Genomic DNA, 21908 nt, shown 5'->3' with positions numbered 1-21908 from the left:
CTGGACTGGTCGCCAGCCAATCACAGGGCACATATAGACAAACAACCATTCACACTCACATTCATACCTATGGACAATTTGGAGCCACCAATTAACCTAGCATGTTTTTGGAATGTGGGAGGAAACCGGAGTCCCAGGATAAAACCCACGCATGCCCAGAGAGAACATGCAAACTCCACACAGAGATGCCTGAGGGTGGAATTGAACTTGGGTCTCCTAGCTGTGTGGCCGGCATGCTAACCACTTATCCGCCATGGAGCCTGGGCCATTATTTTATTTTTTTATTCAAAAAATAATGTAGCATTAGAAACCCCTCAGTTTTTGCATGTTTAACGTGAGCAGCGACTTGTCCCACTTTCTTCAACGGTCCTTGAATGCACATTTGTGTCTTATACTGTATTTCCCCCTTCTTTCATCTCATATTTGGTCCTATTCATCGGGATCTGTATTGGCAGCATAAAACCTGATCGGAACATCGCTAGTACAAATGTTTTACTGATGTGTCAAAAATCTTTCCCAGTGACTAGCTAGTGCATTGCTAATGCTAGCGCTGCTCATGCTATTTCCATCTATTCTTGTGTTGGTCATGGCTACAATGACACAAGCCCCCAAATAGCTTTCCTCTGCTATTCCTGACGATAACTAACAGCAAAACATTCGTTAGTTGGTAAATACATATGCCAAGGTAGCACTGTGTAAATGACAATAAAAAACACAGACAGTGCTCCACCTCCTCACTTCTCTCTGGCAGTCCATGTGCTACTTTGGTCGTGTTGTGAGAGCCATCTGACAGGGCTTTGAAGCTCAACTTACCATTCAATATACCCTTTATTTGTTCATTTCTCTATTTCTGCTTGTGACTCCACACCACAACTTTAAACAACATTTTTAAACAACATATACAAGCATTTTTATACTACTTTAAACAAGTTAACATTACCACAAACTCTCTGTAAACCACATAATAAATGCGGTGGTGAGATACATTATTTCATTATTATATTATTGAAATAATGCTTATTATTCAAATGTGCTTCTAGTTCTCCCTGACGTTTTTAAAATCTAAATAAACCTAAATTAACAATGTTTTCAACGTCTCTAAAAACCTTTGACGGAATACAGATCATTGTCAGAGAAATCATTGTAAAGGAGTACCCACCGATGTCTTCGGCTTTGGGTTCGATTGTGAGTTCGAGGTGCTAGTTCTCTTTTTCAAAAACATTTTAAATGTGGCAGAATCGCTGTTGGTCACTGCATAACACCTCCATGATGTCTGGGGAGAGGGCAGATGAGAAATATGAGGGTTGCACAGGACACATTTTACGTACAATTCCTGTTGCGCAGGGAGCTCAGGGAGCACACTCTGTGACAAATAAATACGGCAGCATCTCATCTGTTTGTACCTGAATGAGACGTGCGGCAGCAGGGATTTGTCTGTTGAAATGTTTCTGTCTTTGTTTCTGCTGCACTTTCAGTGCAAAGCCTGAGCCTAAAATTCCCTGTGAAGAAAATCATATCTCATTAAGGTCCAACAGCATACTTGTAGGCGGCAGCTGTGCCAAAAATAGTAAAGCCTTGGCAAAAATGGTTAGTATATATAATACTTTGCGGATCGCCGGTAAATTAACAGATGAAGGTTGATATTTGCTCAAGAACAACGACAAAGCTGTGTACTATTTCAATCAAAGAAGAGTCAGCCATGTGTGTAATGACAGAAACAAGCAGAAAAAAGGACCGGAAGAGCATGAAGCATTTGAATTCTTGGTTCTATCATTGACAAACCCGATTTATTAACCATTGTGCCACTTGGGATCACATATGTCAGACCTGCCAACCTTAAAGACATTTTAATGAGTTTCCCCCCTAGTAACTGCAAGTAACTGAAAGTATATTGAAAGTATAAAGTAAAGTATATTGATTGGCAAAGCTTTGTGTTATTATGAGTTATGAGTTAAGATCAAAAAAGATTTTAATATGAATTTATATTAAAATTACAATGAAAAAATATAACAACAGTATTGTTGTTTTGAAATGTTTATTGTCCCACAAATAGACACTTAACAATATTATAGTCTATATTTTTTCAACCAAATAAACCCCTTTTATGCTATATAATAACAATACATTATAATAATGCAATTCTTCCTTTCATATGTCAGCTTCCATTCTGTTAAGTTGTGGAATTGCATTTTCTTATTGGCAATTTGTATTCACGTTTGCAACATTTCAATGTATTCAAATAAACTCCCTGTGTAGGCACACCACTTTGTGCTACTATGTTTCTATTTACTTTGTTGACTGTCTGTGTGTAGTTTTTCCCCAAATGGGAAAAGTGTGTCAGGTGGATGTTTATGTGAGCAAGTTCATATTTTTTATGTTGCCACAACTTATTAAAAAAAAACAAAAAACAGCATCCAGGCTCATTTGTGTTGGTGGGCTCACCTTATTCATTATTAATATTCCCACACAGGGCCTGTGTGGCTGTGTGGCTTTTCAATCATCTTTTTTCCTCCTGTTTTCTACTACCTTGTATTGCTTCTCATGAGGCTCCCCTCTTTTGCTGTGTGTATGCTAGAGGCCTGCTCTTGCATAGAGACAAAGCGACTATATGAATGGCAAGAGGTCTCGCTCTGTCTCACAACATTTGAAGTCTTTCTGTGAAACTTCTAAGTGCTGAACAATGCACACAGTGAAGCCTCTTCCTGCCTGTTTGGAGAAAAGTGATGAGGAAAACAAACATCCATGCAGACAGATAGATAGATCTTCAAGAGGAATTTGCAATTAATGAACAAGTTTATTTTCATTTATCATGATTAATTTATTTAGTCACATTTTATTCTTTCAACACCTCATGATATGCGATCTTGAGACACCTATACTGATGAGCATCAACATTCCAGCCATTTCCCATTTTGCTGTATTTTTAAAATTTATTTTTACTTACATTTTTCTACAATGTGCTCTTGGGGTAATAAAAAAAACAATCTACAGGGCCCATGTGGTGCCTGGGACACAATTTGGACACCCCTGCTTTTATAGATCATCATCAGGGTTGAGGGTGTGACATGTCAACTTTGTGAGCAACAACAACTTTTGACCATTAGCTTATTAGCTTCTTTCATGGCAAGCAAACAATTACAATTAAATAAATAATGGGAGTGTTATTGCAGCTTGAACTAATCAATGTGTTATTCCAGTCATTTTTATTGTTGAGAAATTTTGATCCACAATCAAAGGAGAAGGCATTCGCAGACACAAATACAATCATATACACACTGACCAATCACACAGCCTTTATGATCCAATGTTACATTTTTTTAGGTGGACTAAGCAAGCTAAGCAAGAGGGATTGGAGGAGCGAGCGTGTGTAAAATGAGTACCAGGAGAGCAGCAAGACGTACAATTGTATTCGAGGATCATAATTTGTGCCGTGTATGCAAAATGCTTACATGTTGGCAGGTCTGCAAAGTGAAATAATCCAATAAAGAATAGTATGTTTAAAATTGTTACCCTTGGGTTCCCTCGGTTTTGTTTCTTTTACAATTCATATCATTTTGCAATTAAATACTTACAAAACTAACAATATCAAATTGAAAATGTATATCTAATAATACTGAAAGAGTTAAAAAGCAGATATTTGAGGCTTAGTAATGTAGTACCTGCTTCCACTTACCGCGGGAAGTGCAAAGAAGGAAATGGCAAAGACTGAGAAGAATGACGCGATGGTCTTTCCAAGCCACGACTGAGGGATGATGTCTCCATACCCGATGGTTGTTACTGTTATCTTAGACAAACACATGAGATTGGATGCTATTTTATAAATGACATGTTGAACAGTAGAATAGCCAAGCCAATGAAAACATCTATGCCGTGTTGCTGAGGACTTGTATAACATCACACATGATCACGACTGAACAGGATTCAACGGGAGGCAGTGGCTCAGGAGGTAGAGCGGGTCATCCACAAACCAGGTTTCCTCGCTCCCTCCACCCAGGCACTGTTATGTCTCTGGGCAAGACACTTCACCCACCTTGCCAGCAATGCTGCCCACAATGTTGTATCAATGTGAATGAATGTTTGATGTGCGAAGGTGCAACTGTGGCTAGAGATGTGTAGATTACCACCGCCAGTGTGTGATTGAGGAGTGAATGGATTATGGGTTCACTTCAAAAAACCCACTTGGGCAAATACAGAGATTCTTACCACTCCCCACCACATGGCATCAGCATAGTTTCCAAAGGTGTCGCTATCTTGTTCTGCCAGGTAGACAATGTAGGAAGCAAAGATCAGGCTCAGAAAGCCGATGTACAGGGTTGTGATCAGCTCCTAAAATTCACACAAAACATAAAAAAAACAAAAGGATAATAAAACATATTGATACATATGTTTATCTCAAATTGTTCTGATCATTCTTAACTGTGCATCTTCCTGGAAGTGTCTGCCATGCAACTTTGCCATTTTTTTGTTGTTAAGGCGTTATATACGCCGGCTGCAGTGGTTAGCTTGTTGGCCTCAGCATGTAGTCCTTGGGTTTGAATCTTAGGCCATCTCTGTGTGGAGTTTGCATTTTATCATTGTGTGTGTGTGTGTTTATATTGCGTGGGTATCACCATATATTACAGCTTTCTCCAAGGACCTGATTTACTAAGATTGCTAATAAGGAGCGGTAAATTGCATGAGCAAACTAAAAATTTGCACATACCATTAGTGGCCATGGTGATTCTACTATGATTGGTGGCATTACTTATACTGTATTACATTAGTTATACAGCTGCATTTCCAGGTGAAATCCACCCTATTGTGGAAAGGAACATGACAGGGATAAACGACTCATTATTAATGATTAATGATTAATTATTAATGATCCAGACACAAGACACAAGAAAATTAAGATATGCCTTTATTCGTCCCTCAGTGGGGAAATTTGTAAAAATGCAATGCTGCAAGGAGTTTTTCCATATGAAATATGGCAAGACTCCTTTTTGTGACTTGGGCCAAATCAGCCAGTCCAGCAGCTACAAAATTGCATTGCTGGATAGACAATGGGCTCTAATTTCGTGGCGCACCCCAAGCAATGGTAAGCGCAGCCAATTTGATAGACTGGGCTACGCCCAGATGGGCATGGCAGTGCATTCACATTTTGAGCTTAGAGCAGTGACAATTTCGTGACAAAACAGCGCCAAAGGTGCGCTGAAAGCTCGCCAGCTCCAACCGTGTTTATTCTTGGCGCAGATGAAGCGCACCCAGTGATAAATTGGCTGACCGGCACAGAGTATACACACGTCCCATCACATCTGGTGTCAGATCAAAAGACGTCACACAAATGAGTCAACAGACTTTGTGGAAACAGAGAAAGTGACCCATGAGACACCTAATAATTAAGAACAACTCAAAACAACAAATAATATAAAGTTGGTTGTTAAAATCTGGTTGTAGGATCTATTTTTTTCCAGTTTATTTTTTTCTCAAGGAGGATGAGGAGGAGATACCATGAATATGCCATCAAAGGTTCTCCTATTTGGTGATGTAGAAAATGAAATGCTGGTGTAAAACAAGCAAGATGCCTGGATTAGCCTGATGCTGTAACTGTCAGAAACAGATGACCCACAAAGTGGCATATTTGGTGAATGACGCGAATTGTGGCCTCTGATGCACGGTCTAGTCCTATATGTTCATTTGAGAGGCGTTCATTTGATTGGTTAAGATTACACTTGGCTGTGTTAAACCCTCTCACGCCTTCTCTCCTCCCTCTTTGCCACTTGCCCCGATGGCAGGGATGGAGGCGTGGGTGTGCCACTCTGCGCCAAAAAATTGCAAAGTGCGCTGGCCACACGTCGTTTCGAAATTAGAGCCCAAAATGTCTCTACTATTTTTATTTCACACAGTCCAAATACATCCACAGTCCAAGTATGTCGACTATTTGACAGACGCAATCCTCTGTGCACCAGCTTTGTGCATGCTATCAAGGTTGCAAATGCTTTTATACGCAGACTTTGGGTAGATCAGCCCCTAAATCATCATAGCTGTGAGTGGTGGTTGTCTATATATGTGCCCTGTGATTTGCTGGCAGTCCAGGGTGTGAAGTCAGCTTGGATTGGCTCCTGCTCCGCCTTGACAACATAACAATCGCTTAATCATAGACTGATTGCTTGGCCGTTTACAGTTCACGGCTGCTAAAAATGAACTAGATCAGAAAATCAATACCAATCACTCACAGTTGAACTCCAGCAAATAACTCTTGATAAAGTTGATATTCTTGTAAATGCAATGAGGAGTTGTGTATGTTTAGCTGAGGAAGACCAAAAACAGATATCTGCTGTTACCACTTTTTGGCTTTTGAGGAAAAACTTGACGTGAAGTGACCGTTCTCTTTGCTTTCACCTCATCTGTTATTAATGCTGCATGCAACCACTGACAGTACTCATTTCACTGGGTTGGACCCCATTAAAAGGATGTTGTATTCTTACACACAACTTGGCCCAGAAATTTCACCACATGGTTTTACTGCATGTCACAAAGGACACAAAGAGGCCATTGCACACATTTTTTCCTGGCAAAGGTCTTGCTTTTTTCCCCCTCTAAAATAAGTAAAATAGTTGTCTGCCTCTGTGTCTTTCTTTTTGTATTTCTTCCCAATATTTCCTGGACACTTCTGGACATTAAATTATTCTGATTGGCTGTAAGCGTCAGTAGCTCCCCAAGATCCTACCTCTGCTTTCATCTTCAAATACGTGTTATTGTATCCAAGCATATTTTCCTGGAATCATTACCCAAAGTTTAGTAAATCTGGCAGCCACATTTAAGAGGCATTGCTACCCATCTGCTCCTGAGCCAGCAAGGAGCAACTGTGCAAATTGTGTTTACAAGCCAGAGGCATGAGAATGCTATTTAGTGTGGATTTAAATTAGGTTATACCATTAAGACTGGATAGAGATTGGAGTAAATGAAACTGAACTGAATTCTAAACTCCCAGATGTTAACACAGAAGGCTGTTCACCAAAGCATCATAGTGGAAAAAAGAAATATAGAGGTTACAATGCAGCATATCCACATGGTAAAACCCAATGTGACCTCCAGCACATGTTGTTCAATTAATACAGCTGCCCATACTTCCTACCAAGCAAAATAAGTCAATTGAAGCACAGTGACGGGACAAGAACCAAACCACTCTTGTCACTGAGGAGGAATGCCAGTGGAGGATCCCACCCAGCCAAAAGGCTAAGATCAAATGGCGCAGACCAAATAGGAGGCCCGAAGCTGTTGAAAAGAGTGGGTGGGAAAGAATCAACATTGACCGTACAAAAATCCTCGAACAACAATTGGGCACAGCAGAGAAAAAGTTGGACAAATTGAGAGACATAAACTACCAGTATGGAGAAAAGCAATAAAGCAACACCAACAACAGCCAAATCCAGCAAGACATCGAAAGACTGATCAGAGAGAGAAGGCAGCTGAGAAAGCAGTGGGAGAAGGCCTCTGATGCAGCCAGAGAAGGTCTGACACTCCTCCTGAGAGACATCAAATCTCGGTAGGTGAGCTTACAAAGAGCAAAGAACCTGAGGAAACTGCCGAAGAGAAAAAAATAAAGTTTTCAACTCAGGGGCATGAGTTGTCATAAGGAGGAGAAGGTAGGTATTAGAATTGAATATCCATTTTTATATGACATTTAGGATTTTATATATTTTTACGCTATTAGATAAATATTGATTGTGAGCTAAACTACGGATTCGTTGGATTTAGGTTGATAATTTAGGTTGAATCAAAGAGCATTAGCATCAAATTGCTACTCGAGATTAAACACAGTTGAAACTTAGGCACAACCACATACCAGTGGTCTCTCCGGTCTTCTCTCATTGCAGTCATTTGAGTAGTCACGACAATGATAATGACTAGAGTCTTTACATTGATATTCAAGTGGTGTCTACTAAATTTACCAATTATTTACTTTGTACAACCATCCGGTATCACATAATGCAAATCATAAGCTCTACTTCTTCCTACTGTGATGTATACCATTAAATTATAGTTATGTGACATACTGTAGGTATGAAACTAGTCAATTTCCCATCAGAATTTGAAAGACATGCACTTTTAGCATCATAATTGTCATAAGAATCATCATACTCACACATGTTCAGTCGTGTACTGAGACATGTGATGGTTATTTCTAACAATATATTCTCAAATAAGCCAAATTCGACTGCACACATCCCACTTGATCTCCTGGTTCTTGAATCCAAGGCGGTCACACAATATCAAATTGCTTCCATTATCCATAATCTTTCTCCCGGTTGTCCTGAGCATACTTAAGTCATACTTAAGGCACTTAAGGGTTGAAGGTGTCTCTTCTTGGTCTGCAACTTCACAGTCCATTCCTGTGCAGGGCTCTGGTGATTGTCTTCTGAGAGACTACGATTCCTGATGTGGCCAAGTCATTCACCAGCGGCAAGAGCCAGTTGTTCTGAGGTCACTGGTGACACTGTCACTAGTTTTTTGTCCAGGGACTTTGAAACCTTCCGCTTCTTACCACTGCCAGGCTTGTTCTGTATTGTGTGGTTGTCTTTGAATGTCTGGATTTTACTTCTCACTCCCATTCTTGACACTTGGAAACACTTGGATAGCATTGCACATCGTTCTCCTGCTATGTGTGCATCAATAGCTCAGCTCAAATACCCATAATGAGTCTTTTAATTGTTGAGTGAAATCGCCTGATCAGCTTTAAGGACATCACCTGTTAAGTTAAAGCACATCATTTGCACAAAATTGGTTTGTGCAATTATTTAATAAATGGTCATTTCTTCAAGGGGGCTAATAATGTCATTTTAGTTTTTTCTTCAATAATTCTGTTTTGCTGTACAAATATAAATAGTTTGCGCCTTCCAAAGAAAACTTGTATGTGCAGAAATGCTATGTTGAAAGTTCCTTGCTCTGTTAAAAAAGTACTTATATCTTGAAGAAACTTCATGAAATTTCATAGTGAGGCGAATTTTGTCCTCAACTGTATCTACAGTATATATAGTATCTCAGACAAATGACACCACAGAGGCCCCCATATCCTCACAGTATGTCATCCAACATGCTACAGGTTTCAAGTGTGGTATGTCTAGTGAATTAATGATGACAGAAATGATAATAAGAAACTCAAAGGATCTGAAAAAAGATTAAACTGATTGTGTACCTGTCGATGCATGTAAACAACAGAGCCCAGGAGACGCCATGTTCCCCCCTGGCGGTCAACATGGAGCATACGTAGGATCTGCAGGAAGCGAATCCCCCTGAAATATAATCACAGTTTATAAACGGACACATATATCTTATGTGCATGCTCATGTAGGTGTAAACAAAGAAGGATAAAATGTATACTCATGCAACACAAACAGGTTAATTATGATGAATGTGCATATTGTTCCAGCACTAACAATTCAGCAAATACTGAAGCATGTCTGCTGCACAGTCTGGAGATCTGGTTCAAATCTCAGTTTGAACATCTCTGTGCACTGTTTGCATGTTTTTTCGTGTGCCTGTGTAAGTGTTGTCCAGGTATGTTGCTTTCTTGTTATTTGTCGATATGTGTCATGTGACTGGCCTGTGACCACTCCAGGGTGTACCCTGCCTCTCACCGAATTCAGCTTGGATTCCCACCAGCTGACATGTGACCCTAATGGATGGATGGATAGACATTATATTGGCTTACCTTACTGCAGAGGTGGCAAACACCTGTCCTGTGGCGCCAAGTGTTAGCACCAGTATTGAGGAAACCACAACAATCAAATCTGTTAAAAAATAATGAAAATTTTTATATGAATATGAAGTTAACAGAAAGAACACAAGCAAACAACTGCTGCATGTACAGTATGTGCCCTGCAACCGAGAAAAGTATGGAAAGAATGCATGGCAACACATCTGTTAAAATAGAATATTAACTGTTAACGATTTGAACACTTCAATACATTTACAAGAGCTTCAAATTGTGACTATTGAGGAAAAGTAGAGGAAACAAAGTTCAGTGGTAGCTGTGTGTGGTTCAAACCTATTACAGATATTGGTTTCCTGGCAAATCGCAGTCGGCCCCAGAAGCCAACATATTTACTGCGGCAACCTGCAGACCAAAGGCGGACAATGTACTCCACGCCAAAGAAAACCACAAGGAATATTTCCTGGGAAGAGAGCACAGAGAGGAGCTAAATGAATTCAGTGTGTCCCCTAGGTTTACAGCATTTTTGGGAGGGGGATTATATTTTTTTTAGGGAGGAAGGGAAGGGGGTCAATTTTGACAAACACCAACACACGCAGCAGAGACGAGTCAAGTGTATCAATTATCATTATCACCCCTGTGGATTCATACTCACGCTCAATACAGCTGGGAAGAAATTTATTTGGCCACTCCTGGCAGCTCTTTATTTTTGGGGTCAGACAGGAGCCCTTGAGCACAAGGACTAAGGAATGTTACCAAATAGTAAAGCAGTGGGCTTCCTAAATTTACTTGGATGCACAAAAACAGAATGTTTAAGCAGTTATTTATTTCTAAAAGATACTGTAGAATGTGAACCTTGTGAACAAAGGGAATAGCAAATGTGCTGATGTTTTATAGGAAACAGACTTAACTGAGCAAGATTGAAATGTACATCACCACAATGACTATCACAAAGACAGCGAAGGACGACAACAATAATGATTCCCATCAGCCGTCATGTGCGACATTCAATTGAAACGGCAGAAGCAAGGTATGCCATAATTCTATTGGCTAAACACCCAAGTGCATGTATAAATAAATCACTGCTCTCCACTCAAGTAACCTTGAAGAAGCACAGATAAGCAGCCTTGATGTGTGTATATACACTATGTACTTTGGTATGTTTTAGGGAGAGAACTCAGTGTGGCTGATGGGACTAAAAGGCATTGCTTTAAGTAAGTTAGATACAAAAAAGCTCCAAAACATCTTCCCTACCGGCATGTGATCTTAAGTAAGGCTGGATATGAAAAAAACAAACCAAGCTTTACCATTTTGCGCAATTTGTATATTACTAATTACTTTTACAACAGATAGCAATAATTAAAATAATCAGCCAAGAATGCATTTGATTGCATCTTTCTCTCTTCTCTACTGGAGTGTCCAGATGACAAATTATGAATATGAACTAAGCCACACAATTACACCAACATGTGGATGTTAATGAACTGCTTTAAATGAGGAGGCAATTACTTCCACCTGTCCCCCACTATTTGATAACTCAGTGAAGCTGTCTAAATGTAAATCAGTGGACCTGGTTTTGAATCGCCCAATGTTCCAAATTGGGTATTCAGGCCAACAATGTTTCCCTTATTTTATTTGTGGGAATAATTTTCATGAGGGGATTATTAAATATGTCTCGCCACAGTCAAGGATTTAATCATTAGAGGATACATCTGCTGTAAATTGTATCAACACTATGTGAAACTGATCTCCTGAATCTAATCTGTGTGGCTGTATCATTTCATTCATTCACTGAGGATTTACTTCAATGATCTTTCACAATCTCAGATGTCGTTTTGCAAGTATTCAGCACAGGTTACAGCTGATGGAGTTGGTTGGGCCAGGTCTTGGGGGTCGGCACCACAGGTGGACCATACTGTCTGTGTTGGATCTCAGAGACAAGTTTCATGTCAGGGATGGCAGTTCTGTGTTGTGCATAGCTGATGTTGGGTTCCTGCTTACAGAGTATGTCAAAACGTTTGTCCGCTATTACGAGTAAAACCGGAGAAGGATTTGATGATGATTGAGGCGATTGAGAGTGCAGAACCATGCAAGGGGGACCTTGGGTCTCTGACACTGTGACATCGTTACTGTGGGGCTACAGGCTGGCTGGTCACTCTACGGCCACCCACCCCATGGGCCATCTAGACATTTCAGGTATCAGGTCCGGCTGCACGGCGGACGAGTGGTTAGCGCGTAGAACTCGCAGCTAAGAGACCCGAGTGCAATCCCACCCTTGGCCATATCTGTGTGGAGTCTGCATGTTCTCCTCGTGCATGCGTGGGTTTTCTCCGGGTACTCCGTTTTTTTTCCCACATTCCAAAAACATGGTAGGTTAATTGGCGACTCCAAATTGTCCATAGGTATGAATGTGAGTGTGAATGGTTGTTTGTCTATATGTGCCCTGTGATTGGCTGGCGACCAGTCCAGGGTGTACCCCGCCTCTTGCCCGAAGACAGCTGGGATAGGCTCCAGCACCCCCACGACCCTCGTGAGGCTAAGCGGTAGAAAATGAATGAATGAACTTATGGCCACCCCTGAGTAATGCTGGCATCGTCAGCAATAGATTGCACAGTTTCTGTAAGGTTTTCTGTATGTGCAGCCCACTTCAGGGGTGAAAACAATGCAGAAGCAATACAAAAAAGCAGTCTTAGACCTTTTAACTAACAACAGACTTACAGACTGGCTGTAAAAGCCAGCTATTTTCCAAAGTCAACCAGACAAATTTAATCATAATAATAAAAAAATAATAATACATGTAGCAACTTCTGATCAATCCATGGCCATAATCCATTTTCAGTTCAACCATTCCCAGCTCTGGTTGATATGGTATGCCCTGCCCACTCCGAGTACAGTACAAATAGTGGTGTACTCGCTAATCAGAGACATAACGGTGTGAGGCGCCTGTGTATGAGGCGATTGCAGGGATAGGGATGTGAAGTTTAACACGCAAAGTCACTTCTATCTACTACTATCTACTACTACTATCCTGTTGTATTTGCATATTTGACTGTGAGATAGTGTAGTTATGTAGTTACAGTAGTAACATGATGCTCCACTTGATTCTGGACAAAAGGCACATGTGAAAAAATGCCACATAGCTTTTCATTTATGGAACAGATATATAGCTAAATCAAAAGTTCTAATACCTTCTTGGTCATCCATGTAGGAACAAGGAAAGTGTCAATGATTTGGGACCCCATAAAAAATATTTTGTTGTAAAGCCCCTATCAGTCATGAGTTCATCATCATCGCAATACCTCACAATAATTCCATTTACCATGTTCAGACACTTACCCAACTGGGATAAAATTCACAATGTATATGCATGGTCAGAAACTGTAATTCATTCATTCATTCATTTTCTACCGCTTTTTCCTTACGAGGGTCGCGGGGGGTGTTGGAGCCTATCCCAGCTGTCTTTGGGCGAGAGGCGGGGTAGAAACTGTAACATCAAACCAAATTCAACTCCAAATTGCCAATTTTGGTAGTGTAAAAACGGAGAACAATGGTGTTTAATGGAGGTCTTTATTCAGTTTTCCTGGATAAAACCTCCTCCAAAGTGATGGCCTGCACTAAGGTAAGTAGTTTGGTGATAGTCTTAATTAGTAACAGCATTAGTAATAATAATACTCGTATTTAGGGACGTGCCGATCAGGGTTTTATCCTTTAAAGCGCCACCCCAGTGAGCCATTTTTTGTGGCATGTCTTGTAGGGTGCAAAACCTATCACTCTTATAAACTTATATCACTCTCACGAAGACAGGAAGTGTCAAATACGGCAGACATGGTTGTTCACTGGGGCGCAGCTGATCGGCCGAGGGGATCGGCGTTATAAAGCAAGTATCCACCGATATTGATACTGTGCTTTTTCACTGATACCGACCAATAATCAGTGGTCAATCAAGAGCACTCCTACTTGTAGTTCATTTACTTGCTTAGAATTGAGATCACAATTGGCCCTCCAACCATGTCTCCAGATGAGCCTTCCACAATGCACCACAGACAACTCCCTGCATGTCACCACTGCTCCCCACCTGCCTACTTGAGGAAATCAGGCCTGTGACTCTGACACCTAGTGCCGCCAAGTGAGATGACAGCAGGGGAGAGAGTCAACCAAGCCCAGGCAGCAATCCAGACCATGCCAACCTCTGGGTTCCGAGTAGAAAATAATCTAATTGCAATTTTTTTTCATCAATATTGCCAATTTGCCATTAGTTCTCAGTCCAGAGTAAAGCAAAATATACACATTTTTTTTAATAAAATCTAAAAACAAAAACATTTTGGATATTTTTGGACATTATAACATTAAGTCAGTAACAGAAGCACACAACACCAGGGCTCGACAATAACGATGTACCGATGGCCCGGGGCAAGTTAAAACAAAATTCGGGCAAGTAAATCTAATCAGTGATATTCCCGTCAGGCAAGTGCACTTTGGCATGCCATACTGCCAAGAGTTTTTTTTAAAAGCGGTTCTTGTTGGGTGTTGGTAAAACACGGACTGCGTTATTCCGGTGGTTGCTTTGCAAAGCAATCCTTGCAAATCTTGAAATGGACCAATCAGAATCGTTTATATAGACCGCGGTCCGTAATCCACAGTCTGCGTTTTACCCACACACGTTCTTCGCGATCAACCAATCAGCGATCGTTTGACTACGAAAACATCCATAATGGCGTCGCTGCCAACATCATCTAATTCTGAAGGAAACAGCATGAACCAGTGCCTCCTAAACAAGTATTTTATTAGCCGCAGCAAATCAAATGATGGCACAGGTGAGTGAATCACATTGCTAGGACAATTTGAAGTGGTCAAGTGCTGATTTTGCACAAGCTACAAAATCTAACGCTTCCATTTCTCTGTGTATTTTTCTCACCTTTGCTTCACAAATTATTGTTTGACCATTGAGCTTTTTTTTCCTGGATTAAAAACACTTTACTAGTACACAAATGTGTCTATTCAATAATGTTTCATTGTGGTGCACAACTTATAAATATCACTGCTTACTACGACTACGATGTGTAAGGTATTATGGTAGTACTCTCATTTCATCTTTATTTGAGATTCTCATGTGATGCCACAAAAAATTACATGATATCATTATGGCAGTCTTTTCATTTTACATGGGGCAAGTTCGGGCAAGTAGTTCTCACCTTAAGGATTCCCTATGGGCAAGTCATTTTGGTTTTTAATGTAGAGCCCTGCAACACTGTCATGTCTTTGGGTCAAAGACATTAATAATTCATAAGTTTCATAAGTTAGTTAAAATGAAAAGTAATAAATAGCTAAAAGTTCTAATAAATATTGTTAAAAACGCTAAGGTTAAAAAGTTTACAGAGTGAGACATCATCTCTAGAAAGTATCGTCTAGCAACATACAGCACAAACACACTAAAGTAAAAATGAGTATGGCACTGTCATCTAGAAAGATTCTTCTGAATAGTTCTCACAGATTTTTTGCCAGGAAAACCAGCATGTCAAGTTGTTGTTTTTTTTAAAGACCAGCAGGTGTAGGTCACTATATTTCCTTCAGCACTAAAAAGATCCTCCGAGGGAGCACTTGTAGCAGAAACTCAGAGGTACTTGCAGGCCATCTTGCGAAGTCATGGAAAATTGATCTTGTGCACCTTACATCAGGCCAAAGGGTCATCTTCTTCTTCAATGGTAGGGGTCATGAGGTGACTGTTTAACTCTGCCTCGGCGGCATCTTCAAGATAGATGCATGGGAGAAACAGGAGAGGCCGTAGCAGTCTTGAAGAAGCTACAAAGAGACTTCCTTACCTTTTGCCAGAGGGCTGTGCACTGTAAGGTTCCAAAGTGGTGTTTGTGATACCTGGTTAAATACGCCTTTCTGATTGTAATATTTTGGTTTTCATTCAAGTCTTAATAGTAGGAATGTTGCCTGTGGTGATGTACTGAGTTTTTAATGTGGGGTCCAGGAAAGCTGGTGCTGGAAGCATTGTACTTATCATTGATGTATGCCAAGACCTTGGTTTTACTTGATCTAGTCAGTTCAGCGTCCTCTTAATCTTCAGCCAAGACTGATGTGGGCGGAAGGTGAGGAGCTGATTTTGGAGTGGAAATGCTCACATATTTCTCTCCAGAGAGAGCATCTGTAAAGTCCAGGAGAGGATGCAGTGCCTTGTGAACAGACTCCAACAACTCAATATGTTGCCAGGTCGGGATGAGGGAGCGTGCATGTCGGTCACTTGATATACAGTTTTGAGCTGTTCTAACACCCTGGCAAACATCATTTCTTTAGATCCCCATCTTGTTTGACATTCAGTGATGAAGTTTGAGCTCCCTCTGTGCTGCAGTCAGTGTCAGTGTTACCCTCTCCTTCCAACAGGAAATTCCCCACCACCTTCTTGCTTTAATACAAAATGATAGAAGAGTATAATTTATACAATTTGACTTGTGTAACTCCAACTCTTTAATTCTCTCACACACACCGTCTCTCTCTGCTCACACATAATCATGCATACACTCGCACACCCACATACGTACATGTCACAATACTCATTTACGTACAAGACCCCAAGATACTGGAGTCTGGTCCATTCATTTAACTGTGTTCTCATCATCACATGCATCATTGTGCAGATGAAAAGCCCCTCTCTCAGGCCAGTTGCAATATTTTCCTCCTTGTGGGAAGTACAATCCTTGACGGCAGCGAGCTTCATCAATTTGACGTACCAAGACTCAGGTATGGCTCAGCTGTTCAACTTGACCACAAGTCAATTGTTGGAAAAATACCACTGTTTTCAGCACTGCTGCAACTTTCTGTGTATTTTTATGTATTTTTATATACATTTTTTATTTTTATATGTAGCTCAGGTATGTCAACCTAGCTAAAATGTATGCGTGAGGGCATTCTGTAGCTTTTTTCCACTAGGCTTAGTCGATGCTACACTAATAGGGATCATATACTGTATATTATTTTGCTATGAATTCCATTATTGCCCGAGTTATTTCCATGTGCTGTTTTCAATGATGTTCATAAGGAGTAATAATTTAAACCTGTTTGGTCAGTCGTCCCTGTCGGCTTTGTGTATACTTAGCCATGTACGATAGTTGCATGGCTAAAAGTTCATAGTGTTACCTCGTAAGGTAGCAACAGTAGCAAGGCAGATTCTGCACAGTACCTGATGTTGCGCAACATCTTTTTTTATAGCCGAAACAAATCCACACAACTGACGTACTGCCCCTCTTTGCGGCCTTTGTGCAAGAGGTTCACTTAATTTCACTCCCTGGCTGCTCTGCTCTACTTTCATGACGTATATGTAGGCCCAACACACGCAGATCACAGATCAATCACATTCATTGCAAATTAATTAATGCTTTATTGCAAATTTGATTAATCATTCAACTCGCTTGAAAGGTTACCGGTGCTAAGGAAAACATCCTGCATAGTGCCAGTGCCTTTAACGCCATGCAGCCCGTTCTGATGAGTGAGACACCCGGCTCAGCATGGGTGTCAGCTTATCCATTGCCTCCTGGAGTACTGATTACATGTCTCACAGACCCCACTGTGTGGCTGGGGGCTCCCTGTCTTATACCATGGTCAGTAGTATAGGGGATTCGCAGAGGACTGTCGACTGTCCATTTCTGTTCACTCTGTATACCTCTGATATCAGATCCAGGTCCCCCACCTGCAGAAGTTCTCTGTTGACTCTGTGGCGGAATTTACCGTGTGGATCAATAAAGTCTGTCTAAGTCTAAACTGGTATATAGTCGTCCATCGTCACATCGCATTTCAATGTTTGTGTTTTTGCATTTAATTTAATATATGTGTGTGAATGAGAGGGACCCAAGTGGAAGAGTGAGGTTACAGGGGCAAGAGATACAGATGGTGGATAAATTTAAGTACCTGGGGTCAACAGTTCAGAACAATAGGGATTGCGAAAAGGAGGTGAAGAAGCGTGTGCAGGCAGGATGGAACGGGTGGAGAAAAGCGTCAGGCATGATGTGTTATGGAAGAGTTTCAGCTAAAATGAAAGGAAATATACAAATATAAGAAATATACAAGTATACAAAGGAAATGTTAAGAACTGAAGGTGTCCATTGTTGTGATGTTCAGGGCGTTCGTGAAAGCATTTCACGTCTCGTAAGGACGTGTTGCGATGACGTGTTTGTTTTAGAGCTGAGATACATACATGGTGTTTGAATTGCACTGCCTTGGATCTGTTCAGCTAAAAATAAAGAAGCAACAAACTCTGACTCTGTGGGGAATTACACCGTGCCGCCATCTGTTGTCATAACGCAGAGCGGTGGCTTGCAATGATGCGCCTGCGTTAATTACGCTAAACAATTTAACATCATTTTGAAAAATATGTATTTTACTTATTTTCTTCAAATGAACTTGATACTCCTGAAACTTACAGAGGATGAGATGCTTCTTCAAGTTGAGAGAACACTGGTGGAACCGAAGCAGGACTTCCAGACAGCACATGGGTTGGCTCAAAGTGAGAGAGCAGCCGCCTAACCCAGTGTCTTCCACTGCTGACAAGGCCGAGTCACCGCGTCCGATGAATTCACTTATTTTCCCTGTTATTGGCATAGCCTTCTGTCATGCACATCCACGCGAGTGTTGTCCATGGTTTTGGCTGCCGTTTGTCAGCTGCCATTTGAATGATGATCACACCGTGAGCCTCGAAAAGGCACTCCGTAGTGTTTGTTCTTCAAATACTGGAGTAAATTGAAGCTTTTTAAAATACTAGCCCATATTTTCTGTTTTTTGTCCTGTCCAGCCATTGAGGAAGATGGATTTGCTCTACCAGGGAAAAGTGTTCGCTACAACTTTCCTGTTATAGTTGTATATATACATATATATATATATATGTACACACTACTGCTCAAAGTTTGGGATCACTTGCAAATCTCTTTGTTTTACAAAGAAAAACACAATTTCATGCATTTCACAGAAATTTTTTTCCATTTCTCAATTTTTTTTATCAATTTCACAAACAATTAAAATTAATCAATTGATTTTTAAAGAATGAGCTACATTTTTGCTTAGAGGCCTACTATCAACAACTGTCAGTCCTCTGCATCAATCTCCTGGTATGGCTGCTAATCCAAGTTAATAATTTTATAAGGCTAGTAGATTATTAGAAAACCCATCTAAACATCTAAACTAAAACTAAAATCTCTTACCATGCTGTTATCTGCTCCCTTCACAACCCTCCCTTTACAAATTTCCCCACTGAGGGACGAATAAAGGCATATCTTAATCTTAATCTTCAGAGAGCAGCACAAACTGGGTCTAACAAGGACATAAAAAGGAGTGGGACACCCTGATGCACAACTGTGCAAGAAGACAAATATCTGAGAGTGTATAGTTTAAAACAAAGACGCCTCACAGGTCGTCACCTGGCAGCTGCACTAAATAGTACCGATCACACACCAGTGTCAGTATCAACAGTGAAGCGGCGACTTTGGGATGCTGGACTTCAAGAAAAAGCCATATCTCAGACTGGCCAAAACCATAAAACAATTTCCAAGTAATCCCAAACCTTTGAGGGGTAGTGTGTGTGTGTGTCTATATATATAAATTTGGAATGGCTGGACCGGACATGAGGGGATAAAAAAGAAGAAAAAGGAAACACAGGGGACAAGAGAGAGACAATACAAAGACAGGCAAGAACAACAGCAACAACAACAATTGCAATGGCAATGACAGAACAACAAAAACAAACAGGACTAAATCAGCAAATGTCTATAATGGTTATAAAATGCCATAATGGTGAAATTACTGAAATGAAATAGTCAAACATATTAGTGGTAATAGTATGAATTAGGGATAAGCGAGTATACTACTATCCGTATCTGTATCTGGTCAGCCATCTAAATTATCTTTATCGTATCTGTGCTCGGAATGGGCAGGGCATAACCGGGAAGTGGGCTTAGTTTAGCTGGAAATGTGTGGGGCTTACATCTGTACATTATTTAAAGTCTGAAATTGACATGGATTGATCAGAAGTTGCTACATGTATTATTATGACGCTATATGTGTACTGCGTATGTGTGTAAGTGATCTGTAGGACATATTATTTAATTATCTTTTTAATGGTTAGCGTGAAGTTGATGAGTCATGCAAACATGCAACAGGGAAATAATCTGTCAGCCTTCTTCACTGTATTTTTCTCAAAAAAACCAAATTAGACTAAAGACGAATATACGGCAGTGACAAGCCGTATCTTTTGAAACGTACGTGGTGTACGAAAGAAGTTTAAGATTACAATATACATACTACAGCATTTTGAGAGGTGTAATATTTGATCACAGCCATACAGGAAGAGTGTTCGATGCAGTGCGATAAGTCAATCGATTACTGTTACAACTGTCTGTGTACTGCCAACTGAATATTAACAAAATGATTATATTGGAAACAGCACACCTGTTTTATGATGACTTCATGGAATAACACAAAAATACATTTAAAGGAAAATAGCACTCATGCTACCGCTGATGCATGAGTGACCGATGCCACACAAGCCTGTATACACATTCATACCTATGGGCAATTTCAAGTCGATTATGGCAACATGAAAAGAAATAAATTATTCCAAAAAATAATTGATCTCAATGAAAAACATTAAAATGTTTTAAGTCGACCAGTTTCACAGAACTAATTGTGTTCAACTTTGAATAACTTGTACTTGATAGTTTATTCTAGATAAAGACATTGCAGTCTTTCTCTAGTTGTACATTAAATTGATATGGTTAACATCGCTTATCAATCATTTGTTGTTTGGAAAGAGAAGGCAACCGAATCTAAACTTCCTAATGAATCCCAATCCAATATTAACCAAATGAAAGTCAACCAAAGGTGACTGAGCAGATGCAGTTTTATCAGGATACAGCAGAGAAAAATGGTGCAGCCTGCATTGGCAATGAAAACAGCAATGTTATGGGCAAAATATGCTTTCCCTCAGAGATATCTCAAAAGTGCAATCAATCTGCATCTACCTTCTACGTCTGACTCAAAAGACTGATCAAGATCAGTAAGTCAGCGCTTCTAACACAATTGTGACACTCGTACTGTATGTGGAAGAACATCGCTACAGCTGTTTTGTTTGTCTGAAATTTTCGATTAGTACTGCATTATTTCAATTAGCAGTCAATGTCCCTTCCTTTTTGAAGTGATGCATCACTTCCATAAGAGTTACTCAAACAAAGCAACTATCACAATCCATAAGACTCACCATCCAGTAGAGAGTCCGATGTGTCAGGGCCTCGTACTCTCTGATGGTCGAGAGGACACTGAGAATCACGCAAGCGAGAACTATGAGAAACCTGGAAGGAGGAGGGAAAACAGTTCTTATTTCTTATTTTATGCAGAAAATAGACCATACGTATATATAATGTTTCTATCACTTTCGATAATGCTGACTAACTGCATGCTGCATAAATATGTTCTCACAGATCAAATAATTACATTTTATGGACCAAATTCTTTTGTCTTCTGATATTTTCACCTTAAATATCAGAAATCCGTCTTTAAAACAGACTGCAACAGACTTTATAAATACCAGCAAATGCACATAAATGCATTGCTGAATAGAACTATGCACCGAGTAAATTGCCAGTCAAGGTCATACATATTTCAACTGCAATAACAACACTGTCTATAAATCAAAATCATATTTTCAACATTTTATTTTCTTATGATAAAACTGTAAATAGCAAAAAGTAAATTCATATGCAATAGTCTTGATAATGCTTACATTAGGATCTGACAAAAGCCTTTAATACAATCAATCGTGACATCCTAATAACTAAATTAGAAAGGTACGGAATAAAAGGATTAGTTCTGAACTGGGTCAAAAGCTACTTAGCTGACAGGAAGCAATACGTACAGCTAGGAGAATACATATCTGCAAGTTCATATATTACGTGCAGAGTTCCCCAGGGGTCAATACTGGGGCCAAAACTGTTCAACTTGTACATCAATGATATCTCCAAAGTAACAAAAGACTTAAAGCTGGTATTATTTGCGGATGATACCACTGCATTTTGTTCTGGAGGGAGTACGGATGAAATCATTAGAAAGGTCAGAGAAGAAATGGTCACACTAAAAAGATGGTTTGATGATAATAGATTGTCCTTGAACCTAAGTAAAACCAAAATCATACTGTTTGGTAACAGCAGAAAGGACACGCACCAGCAAATAC

General features: G+C 40.1%; 1 protein-coding gene across 1 annotated transcript in view; it reads right to left on the bottom strand.

The window, feature by feature from the left end:
- Positions 1 to 21908, bottom strand: part of kcnq1.1 (potassium voltage-gated channel, KQT-like subfamily, member 1.1) — a 51573-nt gene that overhangs the window by 18154 nt on the left and 11511 nt on the right. Inside the window, exons 2-9 of the mRNA XM_058088786.1 lie at positions 20940 to 21030; positions 10031 to 10157; positions 9695 to 9773; positions 9179 to 9275; positions 4204 to 4326; positions 3674 to 3784; positions 1404 to 1499; positions 1160 to 1273 (exon numbers count right to left, since the gene is read on the bottom strand). Of these exons, the coding sequence (XP_057944769.1) occupies positions 1160 to 1273; positions 1404 to 1499; positions 3674 to 3784; positions 4204 to 4326; positions 9179 to 9275; positions 9695 to 9773; positions 10031 to 10157; positions 20940 to 21030 (838 nt within the window). The remainder of the gene's footprint in view (positions 1 to 1159; positions 1274 to 1403; positions 1500 to 3673; positions 3785 to 4203; positions 4327 to 9178; positions 9276 to 9694; positions 9774 to 10030; positions 10158 to 20939; positions 21031 to 21908) is intronic.

The sequence above is a fragment of the Doryrhamphus excisus genome, chromosome 12, assembly GCF_030265055.1.
Source record: "Doryrhamphus excisus isolate RoL2022-K1 chromosome 12, RoL_Dexc_1.0, whole genome shotgun sequence".
Lineage (NCBI taxonomy): Eukaryota > Metazoa > Chordata > Actinopteri > Syngnathiformes > Syngnathidae > Doryrhamphus > Doryrhamphus excisus.
This window is presented reverse-complemented; position numbering and strand designations above follow the sequence as displayed.